General features: G+C 37.1%; 1 protein-coding gene across 10 annotated transcripts in view; it reads left to right on the top strand.

The window, feature by feature from the left end:
- LOC140728577 (uncharacterized) overlaps window positions 1-19,264 on the top strand; it is a 120,428-nt gene that overhangs the window by 48,071 nt on the left and 53,093 nt on the right. For 9 of the 10 annotated variants that reach the window (XM_073047527.1, XM_073047529.1, XM_073047523.1 and 6 more), the window contains 9 exons: window positions 1,355-1,375; window positions 3,973-3,996; window positions 9,664-9,684; window positions 10,484-10,507; window positions 12,019-12,039; window positions 12,840-12,863; window positions 13,815-13,835; window positions 14,637-14,660; window positions 18,991-19,011. In XM_073047527.1, the coding sequence (XP_072903628.1) occupies window positions 1,355-1,375; window positions 3,973-3,996; window positions 9,664-9,684; window positions 10,484-10,507; window positions 12,019-12,039; window positions 12,840-12,863; window positions 13,815-13,835; window positions 14,637-14,660; window positions 18,991-19,011 (201 nt within the window). The remainder of the gene's footprint in view (window positions 1-1,354; window positions 1,376-3,972; window positions 3,997-9,663; window positions 9,685-10,483; window positions 10,508-12,018; window positions 12,040-12,839; window positions 12,864-13,814; window positions 13,836-14,636; window positions 14,661-18,990; window positions 19,012-19,264) is intronic. The other variant, XM_073047525.1, reaches the window with a different exon arrangement.

Here is a 19,264-nt window from a genome sequence, read left to right as displayed (position 1 = left end):
CATTCTGATGCTATTTCAGAAAAACTGTGCTGAATGAAGTTCCCTTCACACTTACGGGATTATTTTAATCAGATCTGACTTCCATTCCCTTTAGCGGCTGAGCAATATAATTGACTGCGAGATGAATACTTTACAAGTCTCTCATATTCCCTCTTCCTGGTTGGAATTTATTTAGCAAAGAATGAAGTTGCTTGCTAAGTTTTAGTTTTCAGGCCTGATCACAAACACTTCTCAAAACTGGGCAATGTTGCTTTATAAGATTTACAACAGCAAGCGTTTCTGAAGCAAACAATTTATTCAGCTTGATAACAGTGGAAGTTGAACCACAACAGGACTAAATTAGTTCAGAATTTTGTAGGGCTGGTTTGATTTGGAAGAATAGTGAGATGCAAATGAATTATGGGATATGTCGTTGAGTAAGTTGTGCCAATGTGTGAAGCCATCAACACAGCATGCAAAGCTTGGCTAATTGAAGAAAATAAAATCATTTGATTTCCATTGCTGGAAAGTGACCTGAGATAAAAAATGTTTATATGTTAATACAGTGGTTCCCAACCTTTTCTATGCCCCACACCCCTAGGAAATGTTTGATTAATGCTCGCACCCCATACAAAAGTAATATCACATTTGAAGATGAAGAAGTCCAATTTCTAATTTTTGTACCACACATTGAACCACATACAATACTGCGGGTGAACAAATTGAACTTAAAAAAATAAGCTTTTAACTCAGTGCATAAAATGCAAATATAAGTCAAGCAATTAGATTCTAATTTATTCAGAAAAAATTGTAAACAGTAAATTGATGAGACTCCTCAATTCTGAGGTGTAACTTCCCAAGTAACACTGATGAGACTCCTCAACGCTGACTCGGGCAGCGGGAGACTGGAGTGAGTTTACATCTCTCTCGACTCGGGCAGCGGGAGACTTGAGTGTGCTTGGGACAAACGTTACTACCACTTCTCAAGGCAGATTGGCAGCTGGCTGAGTGATGACTCGTGACCTGTCACTCAAGGACACAAGCCACTCTTTGTCGCACCCCCTGAAATTCCATCTCGCACCCGCTGGGGGTGTGGGCACCCCAGGTTGGGAACCCCTGTTATAATATTATATTCAACTCTTTCTTGAAACTTTTCGATGTGTGTGAGGGTATTGTAAGTTATTAGAATATTTATTTAGGAAAATCAACTCAGACATCCTCTGTCAAAGAGAAGATGGAAGCTTGTCACTGGAGAACTTTTACACATAACAGCAACATACACTGAGAACTATTCTGCTTATGATGTGATCATATTGACATCAGAAATTGTGCATTAGCTAGCTTCATATTAAATTTTATAATTTTTTCTTTTCAGTGGGGTCCACACCAGTAACAGGTATGAACTGAACGTTTCCATCCCGGTCTTCATAGTGAATATAATTGGGATTTCTTTGACAACCTTTCCTTGCTCTTTTCCTTTGAAATATTCACACAAATATCTTCAGTTGATATTCTGTTATTAACCAGGACTCTTAAGGAATTATTGCATCAAGTGATAACGAGATTGAAAAACTGTTAAATCCCAAGAGCGTACATTGACAAAAAGATTTGGATATTGTGAGGTATAGAATAGCTTCAATTGAATTCGACAACAATCTCTTTTACAGTCAATGCCAATGAAAGGACATCAGACTGGAGTAAGAAAGTTTCATTGTGCTGTACTTCATCTTATCGTTACAGAGAACGCTACAGCACAGAAAAAATGCCCAAAGGATGATCAATCCATGCCAATCCGTTGATTCGCCAAGTTCCATTGACCTGCACTACACTATAGCCCTCCCATCCATGTAACTCTAAATTTCACTTCAATGTTGAAATCAGAATCACATCAACCACCTGCGTTGTCATCTTGTACCTTACTCTCACTATCTTCGGAGTGAAGATGTTCCTCTTCATGTTCACCTTAAACATTTCGACTTTAACTCTCAAACCATCATCACCATCTCAGCCAGATTTTCAATCATCCTCTTTTCACTGTGTGATATTAACTGAATTTAACGGTGATTTATTTCTGAAAATGGTTTCTTGAGTGTTAAGTTCATTAGAGCGTGGTCTGTTATCTAAGATAACATGAGTATTCAAACAATACTAACAGAAAATAGCTTCAACTAAATTGTACATCAATCTCTTTTGCAGGTGATGGCACAAGAGTCACAACAGGTAGGAGCAGTAAATTTTCATTTTGATTTTTACATTTTCAGTGAAACAGTCATGGCTCATTGGGAATTAAGTAAATTGAACTTGATATTTCAATATATTTTCACATAACAATTCTTAACATTAGAAGATACTCTGTCATAATTAGAAATAATATATTTGCTTTCTGACGCTATTTCAGAAAAACTGTGCTGAATGAAGTTCCCTTCACGCTTACGGGATTATTTTAATCAGATCTGACTTCCATTCCCTCTAGCAGCTGAGCAATATAATTGACAGCGAGATGAATACTTTACAAGTCTCTCATATTCCCTCTTCCTCGGTGGAATTTATTTTGGAAACAATGAAGTTGCTTGCTAAGATTTAGTTTCCAGGCCCGATCACAAACACTTCTCAAAACTGGGCAATGTTGCTTTATAAGATTTACAACAGCAAGCGGTTCTGAAGCAAACAATTTATTCAGCTTGTTAACAGTGGAAGTTGAACCACAACAGGACTAAATTAGTTCAGAATTTTGTAGGGCCGGCTTGAATTAGAAGAATAGTGTGATGCAAATGAATTGCGGGATATATATTTGAGTAAGTTGTGCCAATCTGTGAAGCCATCACCACAGCATGCAAAGTTTGCCTCATTGAAGAGAAAACAATCAGTTGATTTCCATTGCTGGAAAATGACCTGAGATAAAATATGTTTACATGTTAATATAATATTCAACTCTTTCTTGAAACTTTACGATGTGTATAAGGGTATTGTAAGTTATTGGAAAGTTTATTTAGGAAAATCAACTCGGACATCCCCTGTCAAACAGAGGAAATGGAAGCTTGTCACTGGAGAACATTTTACACATATCAGCAATGTACACTGAGAACTATTCTGCTTTTGATGCGATCATATCGACGTCAGAAATTGTGCATTAGCTAGCTTCATATTAAGTTTTATAACTTTCTCTTTTCAGTGGGGACCACAGCAATAACAGGTATGAACTGAACATTTCCATCCCGGTCTTTCTAGTGAATATAATTGTGATTTCTTTGACCACCTTTCCTTGTCCTTTTCCTTTGAAATATTCACACAAATATCTTCAGCTGATATTCAGTTATTAACCAGGACTCTAAAGGAATTATTGCATCAAGTGATAATGAGAATCAAAATCTGTTAAATCCCAAGGGCAGACATTGATAAAAAGATTTGGATATTGTGAGGTATAGGATAGCTTCAATGGAATTTGACATTAATCTCTTTTACAGTCAATGCCAACGAAAGGACATCAGACTGGAGTAAGAAATTTTCATTGTGCCGGAGTTCATCTTATCGTTACATAGAACGCTACAGCACAGAAAAAAGGCCCAAAGAATGATCAATCCATGCAAATCCATTGATCCGCCAAGTTCCATTGACCTGCACTATACTATAGCCCTCCCATCCATGTATCTCTAAATTTCACTTCAATGTTGAAATCAGAATCACATCAACCACCTGCGTTGTCATCTTGTTCCTCACTCTCACTATCTTCTGAGTGAAGATGTTCCTCTTCATGTTCACCTTAAACATTTTGACTTTAACTCTCAAACCATGACCACCATCTCAGCCAGAGTTTCAATCATCCTCCTTTCACTGTGTGATATTACCTGAATTTAACGGTGATTTATTTCTGAAAATGGTTTCTTGAGTGTTAAGTTCATTCGTCCATAGTCAGTTATCTAAGATAACATGAGTATTCAGACAATACTAACAGAAAATAGCTTCAACTAAATTGTACATCAATCTCTTTTGCAGGTGATGGCACAGGAGTCACAACAGGTAGGAGCAGTAAATTTTCATTTTGATTTTTACATTTTCTGTGAAACAGTCATGGCTCATTGGGAATTAAGTAAATTGAACTTTATATTTCAATATATTTTCTCATAACAATTCTTAACATTGGAAGACATCTGTCATAATTAGAGATAATATATTTGCATTCTGATGCTATTTCAGAAAAACTGTGCTGAATGAAGTTCCCTTCACACTTACGGGATTATTTTAATCAGATCTGACTTCCATTCCCTTTAGCGGCTGAGCAATATAATTGACTGCGAGATGAATACTTTACAAGTCTCTCATATTCCCTCTTCCTGGTTGGAATTTATTTAGCAAAGAATGAAGTTGCTTGCTAAGTTTTAGTTTTCAGGCCTGATCACAAACACTTCTCAAAACTGGGCAATGTTGCTTTATAAGATTTACAACAGCAAGCGTTTCTGAAGCAAACAATTTATTCAGCTTGATAACAGTGGAAGTTGAACCACAACAGGACTAAATTAGTTCAGAATTTTGTAGGGCTGGTTTGATTTGGAAGAATAGTGAGATGCAAATGAATTATGGGATATGTCGTTGAGTAAGTTGTGCCAATGTGTGAAGCCATCAACACAGCATGCAAAGCTTGGCTAATTGAAGAAAATAAAATCATTTGATTTCCATTGCTGGAAAGTGACCTGAGATAAAAAATGTTTATATGTTAATACAGTGGTTCCCAACCTTTTCTATGCCCCACACCCCTAGGAAATGTTTGATTAATGCTCGCACCCCATACAAAAGTAATATCACATTTGAAGATGAAGAAGTCCAATTTCTAATTTTTGTACCACACATTGAACCACATACAATACTGCGGGTGAACAAATTGAACTTAAAAAAATAAGCTTTTAACTCAGTGCATAAAATGCAAATATAAGTCAAGCAATTAGATTCTAATTTATTCAGAAAAAATTGTAAACAGTAAATTGATGAGACTCCTCAATTCTGAGGTGTAACTTCCCAAGTAACACTGATGAGACTCCTCAACGCTGACTCGGGCAGCGGGAGACTGGAGTGAGTTTACATCTCTCTCGACTCGGGCAGCGGGAGACTTGAGTGTGCTTGGGACAAACGTTACTACCACTTCTCAAGGCAGATTGGCAGCTGGCTGAGTGATGACTCGTGACCTGTCACTCAAGGACACAAGCCACTCTTTGTCGCACCCCCTGAAATTCCATCTCGCACCCGCTGGGGGTGTGGGCACCCCAGGTTGGGAACCCCTGTTATAATATTATATTCAACTCTTTCTTGAAACTTTTCGATGTGTGTGAGGGTATTGTAAGTTATTAGAATATTTATTTAGGAAAATCAACTCAGACATCCTCTGTCAAAGAGAAGATGGAAGCTTGTCACTGGAGAACTTTTACACATAACAGCAACATACACTGAGAACTATTCTGCTTATGATGTGATCATATTGACATCAGAAATTGTGCATTAGCTAGCTTCATATTAAATTTTATAATTTTTTCTTTTCAGTGGGGTCCACACCAGTAACAGGTATGAACTGAACGTTTCCATCCCGGTCTTCATAGTGAATATAATTGGGATTTCTTTGACAACCTTTCCTTGCTCTTTTCCTTTGAAATATTCACACAAATATCTTCAGTTGATATTCTGTTATTAACCAGGACTCTTAAGGAATTATTGCATCAAGTGATAACGAGATTGAAAAACTGTTAAATCCCAAGAGCGTACATTGACAAAAAGATTTGGATATTGTGAGGTATAGAATAGCTTCAATTGAATTCGACAACAATCTCTTTTACAGTCAATGCCAATGAAAGGACATCAGACTGGAGTAAGAAAGTTTCATTGTGCTGTACTTCATCTTATCGTTACAGAGAACGCTACAGCACAGAAAAAATGCCCAAAGGATGATCAATCCATGCCAATCCGTTGATTCGCCAAGTTCCATTGACCTGCACTACACTATAGCCCTCCCATCCATGTAACTCTAAATTTCACTTCAATGTTGAAATCAGAATCACATCAACCACCTGCGTTGTCATCTTGTACCTTACTCTCACTATCTTCGGAGTGAAGATGTTCCTCTTCATGTTCACCTTAAACATTTCGACTTTAACTCTCAAACCATCATCACCATCTCAGCCAGATTTTCAATCATCCTCTTTTCACTGTGTGATATTAACTGAATTTAACGGTGATTTATTTCTGAAAATGGTTTCTTGAGTGTTAAGTTCATTAGAGCGTGGTCTGTTATCTAAGATAACATGAGTATTCAAACAATACTAACAGAAAATAGCTTCAACTAAATTGTACATCAATCTCTTTTGCAGGTGATGGCACAAGAGTCACAACAGGTAGGAGCAGTAAATTTTCATTTTGATTTTTACATTTTCAGTGAAACAGTCATGGCTCATTGGGAATTAAGTAAATTGAACTTTATATTTCAATATATTTTCACATAACAATTCTTAACATTAGAAGATACTCTGTCATAATTAGAAATAATATATTTGCTTTCTGACGCTATTTCAGAAAAACTGTGCTGAATGAAGTTCCCTTCACGCTTACGGGATTATTTTAATCAGATCTGACTTCCATTCCCTCTAGCAGCTGAGCAATATAATTGACTGCGAGATGAATACTTTACAAGTCTCTCATATTCCCTCTTCCTGGTTGGAATTTATTTAGCAAAGAATGAAGTTGCTTGCTAAGTTTTAGTTTTCAGGCCTGATCACAAACACTTCTCAAAACTGGGCAATGTTGCTTTATAAGATTTACAACAGCAAGCGTTTCTGAAGCAAACAATTTATTCAGCTTGATAACAGTGGAAGTTGAACCACAACAGGACTAAATTAGTTCAGAATTTTGTAGGGCTGGTTTGATTTGGAAGAATAGTGAGATGCAAATGAATTATGGGATATGTCGTTGAGTAAGTTGTGCCAATGTGTGAAGCCATCAACACAGCATGCAAAGCTTGGCTAATTGAAGAAAATAAAATCATTTGATTTCCATTGCTGGAAAGTGACCTGAGATAAAAAATGTTTATATGTTAATACAGTGGTTCCCAACCTTTTCTATGCCCCACACCCCTAGGAAATGTTTGATTAATGCTCGCACCCCATACAAAAGTAATATCACATTTGAAGATGAAGAAGTCCAATTTCTAATTTTTGTACCACACATTGAACCACATACAATACTGCGGGTGAACAAATTGAACTTAAAAAAATAAGCTTTTAACTCAGTGCATAAAATGCAAATATAAGTCAAGCAATTAGATTCTAATTTATTCAGAAAAAATTGTAAACAGTAAATTGATGAGACTCCTCAATTCTGAGGTGTAACTTCCCAAGTAACACTGATGAGACTCCTCAACGCTGACTCGGGCAGCGGGAGACTGGAATGAGTTTACATCTCTCTCGACTCGGGCAGCGGGAGACTTGAGTGTGCTTGGGACAAACGTTACTACCACTTCTCAAGGCAGATTGGCAGCTGGCTGAGTGATGACTCGTGACCTGTCACTCAAGGACACAAGCCACTCTTTGTCGCACCCCCTGAAATTCCATCTCGCACCCGCTGGGGGTGTGGGCACCCCAGGTTGGGAACCCCTGTTATAATATTATATTCAACTCTTTCTTGAAACTTTTCGATGTGTGTGAGGGTATTGTAAGTTATTAGAATATTTATTTAGGAAAATCAACTCAGACATCCTCTGTCAAAGAGAAGATGGAAGCTTGTCACTGGAGAACTTTTACACATAACAGCAACATACACTGAGAACTATTCTGCTTATGATGTGATCATATTGACATCAGAAATTGTGCATTAGCTAGCTTCATATTAAATTTTATAATTTTTTCTTTTCAGTGGGGTCCACACCAGTAACAGGTATGAACTGAACGTTTCCATCCCGGTCTTCATAGTGAATATAATTGGGATTTCTTTGACAACCTTTCCTTGCTCTTTTCCTTTGAAATATTCACACAAATATCTTCAGTTGATATTCTGTTATTAACCAGGACTCTTAAGGAATTATTGCATCAAGTGATAACGAGATTGAAAAACTGTTAAATCCCAAGAGCGTACATTGACAAAAAGATTTGGATATTGTGAGGTATAGAATAGCTTCAATTGAATTCGACAACAATCTCTTTTACAGTCAATGCCAATGAAAGGACATCAGACTGGAGTAAGAAAGTTTCATTGTGCTGTACTTCATCTTATCGTTACAGAGAACGCTACAGCACAGAAAAAATGCCCAAAGGATGATCAATCCATGCCAATCCGTTGATTCGCCAAGTTCCATTGACCTGCACTACACTATAGCCCTCCCATCCATGTAACTCTAAATTTCACTTCAATGTTGAAATCAGAATCACATCAACCACCTGCGTTGTCATCTTGTACCTTACTCTCACTATCTTCGGAGTGAAGATGTTCCTCTTCATGTTCACCTTAAACATTTCGACTTTAACTCTCAAACCATCATCACCATCTCAGCCAGATTTTCAATCATCCTCTTTTCACTGTGTGATATTAACTGAATTTAACGGTGATTTATTTCTGAAAATGGTTTCTTGAGTGTTAAGTTCATTAGAGCGTGGTCTGTTATCTAAGATAACATGAGTATTCAAACAATACTAACAGAAAATAGCTTCAACTAAATTGTACATCAATCTCTTTTGCAGGTGATGGCACAAGAGTCACAACAGGTAGGAGCAGTAAATTTTCATTTTGATTTTTACATTTTCAGTGAAACAGTCATGGCTCATTGGGAATTAAGTAAATTGAACTTGATATTTCAATATATTTTCACATAACAATTCTTAACATTAGAAGATACTCTGTCATAATTAGAAATAATATATTTGCTTTCTGACGCTATTTCAGAAAAACTGTGCTGAATGAAGTTCCCTTCACGCTTACGGGATTATTTTAATCAGATCTGACTTCCATTCCCTCTAGCAGCTGAGCAATATAATTGACAGCGAGATGAATACTTTACAAGTCTCTCATATTCCCTCTTCCTCGGTGGAATTTATTTTGGAAACAATGAAGTTGCTTGCTAAGATTTAGTTTCCAGGCCCGATCACAAACACTTCTCAAAACTGGGCAATGTTGCTTTATAAGATTTACAACAGCAAGCGGTTCTGAAGCAAACAATTTATTCAGCTTGTTAACAGTGGAAGTTGAACCACAACAGGACTAAATTAGTTCAGAATTTTGTAGGGCCGGCTTGAATTAGAAGAATAGTGTGATGCAAATGAATTGCGGGATATATATTTGAGTAAGTTGTGCCAATCTGTGAAGCCATCACCACAGCATGCAAAGTTTGCCTCATTGAAGAGAAAACAATCAGTTGATTTCCATTGCTGGAAAATGACCTGAGATAAAATATGTTTACATGTTAATATAATATTCAACTCTTTCTTGAAACTTTACGATGTGTATAAGGGTATTGTAAGTTATTGGAAAGTTTATTTAGGAAAATCAACTCGGACATCCCCTGTCAAACAGAGGAAATGGAAGCTTGTCACTGGAGAACATTTTACACATATCAGCAATGTACACTGAGAACTATTCTGCTTTTGATGCGATCATATCGACGTCAGAAATTGTGCATTAGCTAGCTTCATATTAAGTTTTATAACTTTCTCTTTTCAGTGGGGACCACAGCAATAACAGGTATGAACTGAACATTTCCATCCCGGTCTTTCTAGTGAATATAATTGTGATTTCTTTGACCACCTTTCCTTGTCCTTTCCTTTGTATATATTCACACAAATATCTTCAGCTGATATTCAGTTATTAACTGGGACTCTAAAGGAATTATTGCATCAAGTGATAATGAGAATCAAAATCTGTTAAATCCCAAGGGCAGACATTGATAAAAAGATTTGGATATTGTGAGGTATAGGATAGCTTCAATGGAATTTGACATTAATCTCTTTTACAGTCAATGCCAACGAAAGGACATCAGACTGGAGTAAGAAAGTTTCATTGTGCTGGACTTCATCTTATATGTTCATAGAACACTACAGCACAGAGAAAAGGCCCAAAGGATGATCAATCCATACCAATCCATTGATCTGCCAAGTTCCATTGACCTGCACTATACTATAGCCCTCCCATCCATGTAACTCTAAATTTCACTTCAATGTTGAAATCAGAATCACATCAACCACCTGCGTTGTCATCTTGTTCCTCACTCCTCACTATCTTCTGAGTGAAGATGTTCCTCTTCATGTTCACCTTAAACATTTCGACTTTAACTCTCAAACCATGACCACCATCTCAGCCAGAGTTCCAATCATCCTCCTTTCGCTGTGTGATATTACCTGAATTTAACTGTGATTTATTTCTGAAAATGGTTTCTTGAGTGATGTTCATTTGTCCATAGTCAGTTATCTAAGATAACATGAGTATTCAGACAATACTAACAGAAAATAGCTTCAACTAAATTGTACATCAATCTCTTTTGCAGGTGATGGCACAGGAGTCACAACAGGTAGGAGCAGTAAATTTTCGTTTTGATTTTTACATTTTCAGTGAAACAGTCATGGCTCATTGGGAATTAAGTAAATTGAACTTGATATTTCAGAATATTTTCTCATAACAATTCTTAACATTGGAAGATCTCTGTCATAATTAGAGATAATATATTTGCTTTCTGACACTATTTCAGAAAAACTGTGCTGAATTAAGTTCCCTTCACACTTACGGGATTATTTTAATCAGATCTGACTTCCATTCCCTTTAGCGGCTGAGCAATATAATTGACTGCGAGATGAATACTTTGCAAGTCTCTTATATTCCCTCTTCCTGGTTGGAATTTATTTAGCAAAGAATGAAGTTGCTTGCTAAGTTTTAGTTTTCAGGCCTGATCACAAACACTTCTGAAAACTGGGCAATGTTGCTTTATAAGATTTACAACAGCAAGCGGTTCTGAAGCAAACAATTTATTCAGCTTGATAACAGTGGAAGTTGAACCACAACAGGACTAAATTAGTTCAGAATTTTGTAGGGCTGGTTTGATTTGGAAGAATAGTGCCAAGCAAATGAATTGAGGGATATATATTTGAGTAAGTTGTGCCAATCTGTGAAGCCATCACCACAGCATGCAAAGCTTGGCTCATTGAAGAAAATAAAATCATTTGATTTCCATTGCTGGAAAGTGACCTGAGATAAAAAATGTTTATATGTTAATACAGTGGTTCCCAACCTTTTCTATGCCCCACACCCCTAGGAAATGTTTGATTAATGCTCGCACCCATACAAAAGTAATATCACATTTGAAGATGAAGAAGTCCAATTTCTAATTTTTGAACCCCACATTGAACCACATACAATACTGCCGGTGAACAAATTGTACTTAAAAGAATAAGCTTTTAACTCAGTGCATAAAATGCAAATATAAATCAAGCAATTAGATTCTAATTTATTCAGAAAAAATTGTAAACAGTAAATTGATGAGACTCCTCAACTCTGAGGTGTAACTTCCCAGGTAACACTGATGAGACTCCTCAACGCTGACTCGGGCAGCGGGAGACTGGAGTGAGTTTACATCTCTCTCGACTCAGGCAGAGGGAGACTAGAGTGTGCTTGGGACAAACGTTACAACCACTTCTCAAGGCAGATTGGCAGCTGGCTGAGTGATGACTCATGAACTGTCACTCAAGGACACAAGCCACTCTTTGTCGCACCCCCTGAAATTCCATCTTGCACCCGCTGGGGGTGTGGGCACCCCAGGTTGGGAACCCCTGTTATAATATTATATTCAACTCTTTCTTGAAACTTTTCGATGTGTGTGAGGGTATTGTAAGTTATTAGAATATTTATTTAGGAAAATCAACTCAGACATCCTCTGTCAAAGAGAAGATGGAAGCTGGTCACTGGAGAACTTTTACACATAACAGCAACATACACTGAGAACTATTCTGCTTATGATGTGATCATATTGATGTCAGAAATTGTGCATTAGCTAGCTTCATATTAAATTTTATAATTTTTTCTTTTCAGTGGGGTCCACACCAGTAACAGGTATGAACTGAACGTTTCCATCCCGGTCTTCATAGTGAATATAATTGGGATTTCTTTGACAACCTTTCCTTGCTCTTTTCCTTTGAAATATTCACACAAATATCTTCAGTTGATATTCTGTTATTAACCAGGACTCTAAGGGAATTATTGCATCAAGTGATAATGAGATTGAAAAACTGTTAAATCCGAAGAGCGTACATTAACAAAAAAATTTGGATATTGTGAGGTATAGGATAGCTTCAATTCAATTCAACAACAACCTCTTTTACAGTAAATGCCAACGCAAGGACATCAGACTGGAGTAAGAAATTTTCATTGTGCCGGAGTTCATCTTATCGTTACATAGAACGCTACAGCACAGAAAAAAGGCCCAAAGAATGATCAATCCATGCAAATCCATTGATCCGCCAAGTTCCATTGACCTGCACTATACTATAGCCCTCCCATCCATGTATCTCTAAATTTCACTTCAATGTTGAAATCAGAATCACATCAACCACCTGCGTTGTCATCTTGTTCCTCACTCTCACTATCTTCTGAGTGAAGATGTTCCTCTTCATGTTCACCTTAAACATTTCGACTTTAACTCTCAAACCATGACCACCAGCTCAGCCAGAGTTTCAATCATCCTCCTTTCGCTGTGTGATATTACCTGAATTTAACTGTGATTTATTTCTGAAAATGGTTTCTTGAGTGTTAAGTTCATTCGTCCATAGTCAGTTATCTAAGATAACATGAGTATTCAGACAATACTAACAGAAAATAGCTTCAACTAAATTGTACATCAATCTCTTTTGCAGGTGATGGCACAGGAGTCACAACAGGTAGGAGCAGTAAATTTTCGTTTTGATTTTTACATTTTCAGTGAAACAGTCATGGCTCATTGGGAATTAAGTAAATTGAACTTGATATTTCAGTATATTTTCTCATAACAATTCTTAACATTGGAAGATCTCTGTCATAATTAGAGATAATATATTTGCTTTCTGACACTATTTCAGAAAAACTGTGCTGAATGAAGCTCCCTTCACACTTACGGGATTATTTTAATCAGATCTGACTTCCATTCCCTTTAGCGGCTGAGCAATATAATTGACAGCGAGATGAATACTTTACAAGTCTCTCATATTCCCTCTTCCTCGGTGGAATTTATTTTGGAAACAATGAAGTTGCTTGCTAAGTTTTAGTTTCCAGGCCCGATCACAAGCACTTCTCAAAACTGGGCAATGTTGCTTTATAAGATTTACAACAGCAAGCGGTTCTTAAACAAACAATTTATTCAGCTTGATAACAGTGGAAGTTGAACCACAACAGGACTAAATTAGTTCAGAATTTTGTAGGGCTGGTTTGATTTGGAAGAATAGTGCCAAGCAAATGAATTGAGGGATATATATTTGAGTAAGTTGTGCCAATCTGTGAAGCCATCACCACAGCATGCAAAGTTTGCCTCATTGAAGAGAAAACAATCAGTTGATTTCCATTGCTGGAAAATGACCTGAGATAAAATACTTTTATATGTTAATATAATATTCAACTCTTTCTTGAAACTTTACGATGTGTATAAGGGTATTGTAAGTTATTGGAAAGTTTATTTAGGAAAATCAACTCGGACATCCCCTGTCAAACAGAGGAAATGGAAGCTTGTCACTGAAGAACATTTTACACATATCAGCAACGTACACTGAGAACTATTCTGCTTTTGATGCGATCATATCGACGTCAGAAATTGTGCATTAGCTAGCTCCATATTAAGTTTTATAACTTTCTCTTTTCAGTGGGGACCACAGCAATAACAGGTATGAACTGAACATTTCCATCCCGGTCTTTCTAGTGAATATAATTGTGATTTATTTGACCACCTTTCCTAGTTCCTTTCCTTTGTATATATTCACACAAATATCTTCAGCTGATATTCAGTTATTAACCAGGACTCTAAAGGAATTATTGCATCAAGTGATAACGAGAATCAAAATCTGTTAAATCCCAAGGGCAGACATTGATAAAAAGATTTGGATATTGTGAGGTATAGGATAGCTTCAATGGAATTTGACATTAATCTCTTTTACAGTCAATGCCAATGAAAGGACATCAGACTGGAGTAAGAAAGTTTCATTGTGCTGGACTTCATCTTATACGTTCATAGAACACTACAGCAGAGAGAAAAGGCCCAAAGGATGATCAATCCATACCAATCCATTGATCTGCCAAGTTCCATTGACCTGCACTATACTATAGCCCTCCCATCCATGTAACTCTAAATTTCACTTCAATGTTGAAATCAGAATCACATCAACCACCTGCGTTGTCATCTTGTTCCTCACTCTCACTATCTTCTGAGTGTAGATGTTCCTCTTCATGTTCACCTTAAACATTTCGACTTTAACTCTCAAACCATGACCACCAGCTCAGCCAGAGTTTCAATCATGCTCCTTTCACTGTGTGATATTACCTGAATTTAACTGTGATTTATTTCTGAAAATGGTTTCTTGAGTGTTAAGTTCATTCGTCCATAGTCAGTTATCTAAGATAACATGAGTATTCAGACAATACTAACAGAAAATAGCTTCAACTAAATTGTACATCAATCTCTTTTACAGGTGATGGCACAGGAGTCACAACAGGTAGGAGCAGTAAATTTTCATTTTGATTTTTACATTTTCAGTGAAACAGTCATGGCTCATTGGGAATTAAGTAAATTGAACTTGATATATCAGTATATTTTCTGATAACAATTCTTAACATTGGAAGATCTCTGTCATAATTAGAGATAATATATTTGCTTTCTGATGCTATTTCAGAAAAACTGTGCTGAATGAAGCTCCCTTCACACTTACGGGATTATTTTAATCAGATCTGACTTCAATTCCCTTTAGCGGCTGAGCAATATAATTGACAGCGAGATGAATACTTTACAAGTCTCTCATATTCCCTCTTCTTTGTTGGAAGTTATTTAGACAATAGACAATAGACAATAGGTATAGGTGTAGGCCATTTGGCTCTTCTAGCCAGCACTGCATTTCACTGTGATCATGGCTGATCATACACAATCAGTACCCCATTTCTGCCCGCTCCCCATATCCCTTGACCCCGCTATCTATAAGAGCTCTATCTAAATCTCTCTTGAATGCATCCAGAGACTTGGCCTCCACTGCCTTATGGGGCAGAGCATTCCACATATCCACCACTCTCTGGGTGAAAACGTTTTTCCGCATCTCAGTTCTAAATGGCCTACCCCTTATTCTTAAACTGTGGCCTCTAGTTCTGGACTCACCCATCAGCGGGAACATGCTTCCTGCCTCCAGCGTGTCCAATCCCTTAATAATCTTATGTGTTTCAATCAGATCCCCTCTCATCCTTCTAAATTCCAGTGTATACAAGCCCAGTTGCTCCAATCTTTCAACATATGACAGTCCCGCCATTCCGGGAATTAACCTTGTGAACCTATGCTGCACTCCCTCAATAGCAAGAATGTCCTTTCTCAAATTTGGAGACCAAAACTGCACACAATACTCCAAGTGGGGTCTCACCAGGGCCCTGTACAGCTGCAGAAGGACCTCTTTACTCCTATACTCAATTCCTCTTGTTATAAAGGCCTGCATGCCATGAGGTTTCTTCACTGCCTGCTGTACTTGCATGCTTGCTTTCATTGACTGATGTACAAGAACACCTAGATCTTGTTGTACTTCCCCTTTTCCTAACTTGACTCCATTTAGATAGTAATCTGCCTTCCTGTTCTTGCCACCAAAGTGGATAACCTCACATTTATCCACATTAAACTACATCTGCCATACATTTGCCCACTCACCCAACCTGTCCAAGTCACCCTGCATTCTCATAACATCCTCCTGACATTTCACACTGCCACCCAGCTTTTAGGAAGCTGAATTTAAGAAAGAATGAAGTTGCTTACTAAGATTTAGTTTCCAGGCCCGATCACAAGCACTTCTGAAAACTGGGTAATGTTGCTTTATAAGATTTACAACAGCAAGCGGTTCTGAAACAAACAATTTATTCAGCTTGATAACAGTGGAAATTGAACCACAACAGGACTAAATTAGTTCAGAATTTTGTAGGGCCGGTTTGAATTAGAAGAATAGTGCAATCCAAATGAATTGAGGGATATATATTTGAGTAAGTTGTGCCAATCTGTGAAGCCATCACCACAGCATGCAAAGTTTGGCTCATTGAAGAGAAAACAATCAGTTGATTTCCATTGCTGGAAAATGACCTGATATAAAATTTGTTTATGGGTAATATAATACTCAACTCTTTCCTGAAAATTTACGATGTGTATGAAGGTGTTATAAGTTATTAGAATGTTTATTTAGGAAAGTCAATTCATCCTCTGTAAAATCATCCCCTGTCAAACAGAGAAGATGGAAGCTTGTCACTGGGGAACATTTTATACATATCAGCACCATACACTGAGAACTATTCTGCTTTTGATGTGATCACATTGATGTCAGAAATTGTGCATTAGCTAGCTTCATATTAAATTTTATAATTTTCTCTTTTCACTGGGATCCACAGCAATAACAGGTATGAACTGAACGTTTCCATCCCGGTCTTTCTAGTGAATATAATTGGGATTTCTTTGACCACCTTTCCTTGTCCTTTTCCTTTGAAATATTCACACAAATATCTTCAGTTGATATTCTGTTATTAACCAGGACGGTAAAGGAATTATTGCATCAAGTGATAACGAGAATCAAGAACTGTTAAATCCCAAGAGCATATATTGATAAAAAAGTTTGGATATTGTGAGGTATAGGATAGCTTCAATGGAATTTGACATCAATCTCTTTTACAGTCAATGCCAACGAAATGACATCAGACTGGAGTAAGAAAGTTTCATTGTGCTGGAGTTTGTCTTATATGTTCATAGAACACTACAGCACAGAGAAAAGTCCCAAAGGATGATCAATCCATTGATCCACCAAGTTCCATTGACCTGCACTATACTATAGCCCTCCCATCCATGTAACTCTAAATTTCACTTCAATGTTGAAATCAGAATCACATCAACCACCTGTGTTGTCATCTTGTTCCTTACTCTCACTATCTTCTGTGAAAGTGTTCCACTTCATGTTCACCTTAAAGATTTTAACTTTAACCCTTAAACCATGTCCACCAGCTCAGCCAGAGTTTCAATCATGCTCCTTTCACTGTGTGATATTAACTGAATTTAACGGTGATTTATTTCTGAAAATGGTTTAGACTGTGATCTGTTATTTAAGGTAACATGAGTATTATAACCATATAACAATTACAGCACAGAAACAGGCCATCTCGGCCCTTCTCATCCATGCCGAATGCTTACTCTCATCTAGTCCCACTGGCCTGCACTCAGCCCATAACCCTCCAATCCTTTCCTGTCCATATACCTATCCAATTTTACTTTAAATAACAATACCAAACCTGCCTCTACCACTTCTACTGGAAGCTCGTTCCACACAGCTACCACTCTCTGAGTAAAGAAATTCCCCCTCATGATACCCTTAAACTTTTGCCCCCAACTCTCAACTCATGTCCTCTTGTTTGAATCTCTCCTACTCTCAATGGAAAAAGCCTATCCACGTCAACTCTATCTATCCCCCTCATAATTTTAAATACCTCTATCAAGTCCCCCCTCAACCTTCCACGCTCCAAAGAATAAAACCTAACTTGTTCAACCTTTCCCTGTAACTTGGGTGCTGAAACCCAGGTAACATTCTAGTAAATCTTCTCTGTACTCTCTCTATTTTGCTGACATCTTTCCTATAATTCGGTTACCAGAACTCTACACAATACTCCAAATTCAGCCTTACCAATATGTCTTGTACAATTTTAACATTACATCCCAACTCCCATACTCAATGCTCTGATTTATAAAGGCCAGCATACCAAAAGCTTTCTTCACCACCCTGTCCACCCTATTCAGACAATACCAATAGAAAATAGCTTCAACTAAATAGTACATCAGTATCTTTTACAGATGATGGCACAAGAGTCACGACACATAGGAGCAGTAAATTTTCATTTTGATTTTTACATTTTCAGTGAAATTGTCATTGGTGATTGGAAATTAAGTGAATTGAACTTCATATTTCAACATATTTTCTCATAACAATTCTTAACATTAGAAGATACTCTGTCATAATTAGAGATAATGTATTTGCTTTCTGACGCTATTTCAGAAAAACTGTGCTGAATGAAGCTCCCTTCACACTTAAGGGATTATTTTCATCGGATCTGACTTGCATTCCCTCCAGCGGCTGAGCAATATATTTGACGACTGCAAGGAATACTTTACTAGTCTCTCATATTCCCTCTTCCTTGTTGGAATTTATTTCGAAAATACTGAAGTTGCTTGCTAAGTTTTGGATTCCAGGGCCAATCACAAGTACTTCTGAAAACTGGGCAATGTTGCTTTGTAAGATTTACAACAGCAAGCGGTTCTGAAACAAACAATTTATTCAGCTTGATAACAGTGAAAGTTGAACCACAACAGGACTAAATTAGCTCAGAATTTTGAAGGGCCAGTTTGATTTGGAAGAATAGTGAGATGCAAATGAATTGAGGGATATATCGTTGAGTAAGTTGTGCCAATGTGTGAAGCCATCACCACAGCATGCAAAGTTTGGCTCATTGAAGAAAAAACAATCAGTTGATTTGCATTGCAGGAAAGTGACCCGAGACAAAATTTGTTTATATGTTAATATAATATTCAACTCTTTCTTAAAACTTTACGATGTGTATGAGGGTGTTGTAAGTTATTAGAATGTTTATTTTGAAAAATCAACTCTGACATCCTCTGTCAAACAGAGAAGATGGAAGCTTGTCACTGGAGAACTTTTTATACATATCAGCACAATACACTGAGAACTATTCTGCTTTTGATGTGATCATATTGACGTCAAAAATTGTGCATTAGCTAGCTTCATGTTAAAATTTATAATTTTCTCTTTTCAGTGGGGTCCACACCAATAACAGGTATGAACTGAACGTTTCCATCCTGGTCTTTATAGTGAATATAATTGGGATTTCTTTGACCTCCTTTCCTTGTTCTTTTCCTTTGAAATAATCACACAAATATCTTCAGTTGATATTCTGTTATTAATCAGGACTCTAAAGGAATTATTGCATCAAATGATAATGAGAATTAAAAACTGTTAAATCCCAAGAGCATACATTGATAAAAAGGTTTGGATGTTGTGAGGTATAGGATAGCTTCAATTGAATTCGA

Source organism: Hemitrygon akajei, chromosome 5 (assembly GCF_048418815.1).
Source record: "Hemitrygon akajei chromosome 5, sHemAka1.3, whole genome shotgun sequence".
Taxonomy (NCBI): Eukaryota; Metazoa; Chordata; class Chondrichthyes; order Myliobatiformes; family Dasyatidae; genus Hemitrygon; species Hemitrygon akajei.
Note: the sequence above shows the minus strand (reverse complement) of the source record. Positions and strands in the feature narration are given on the sequence as shown.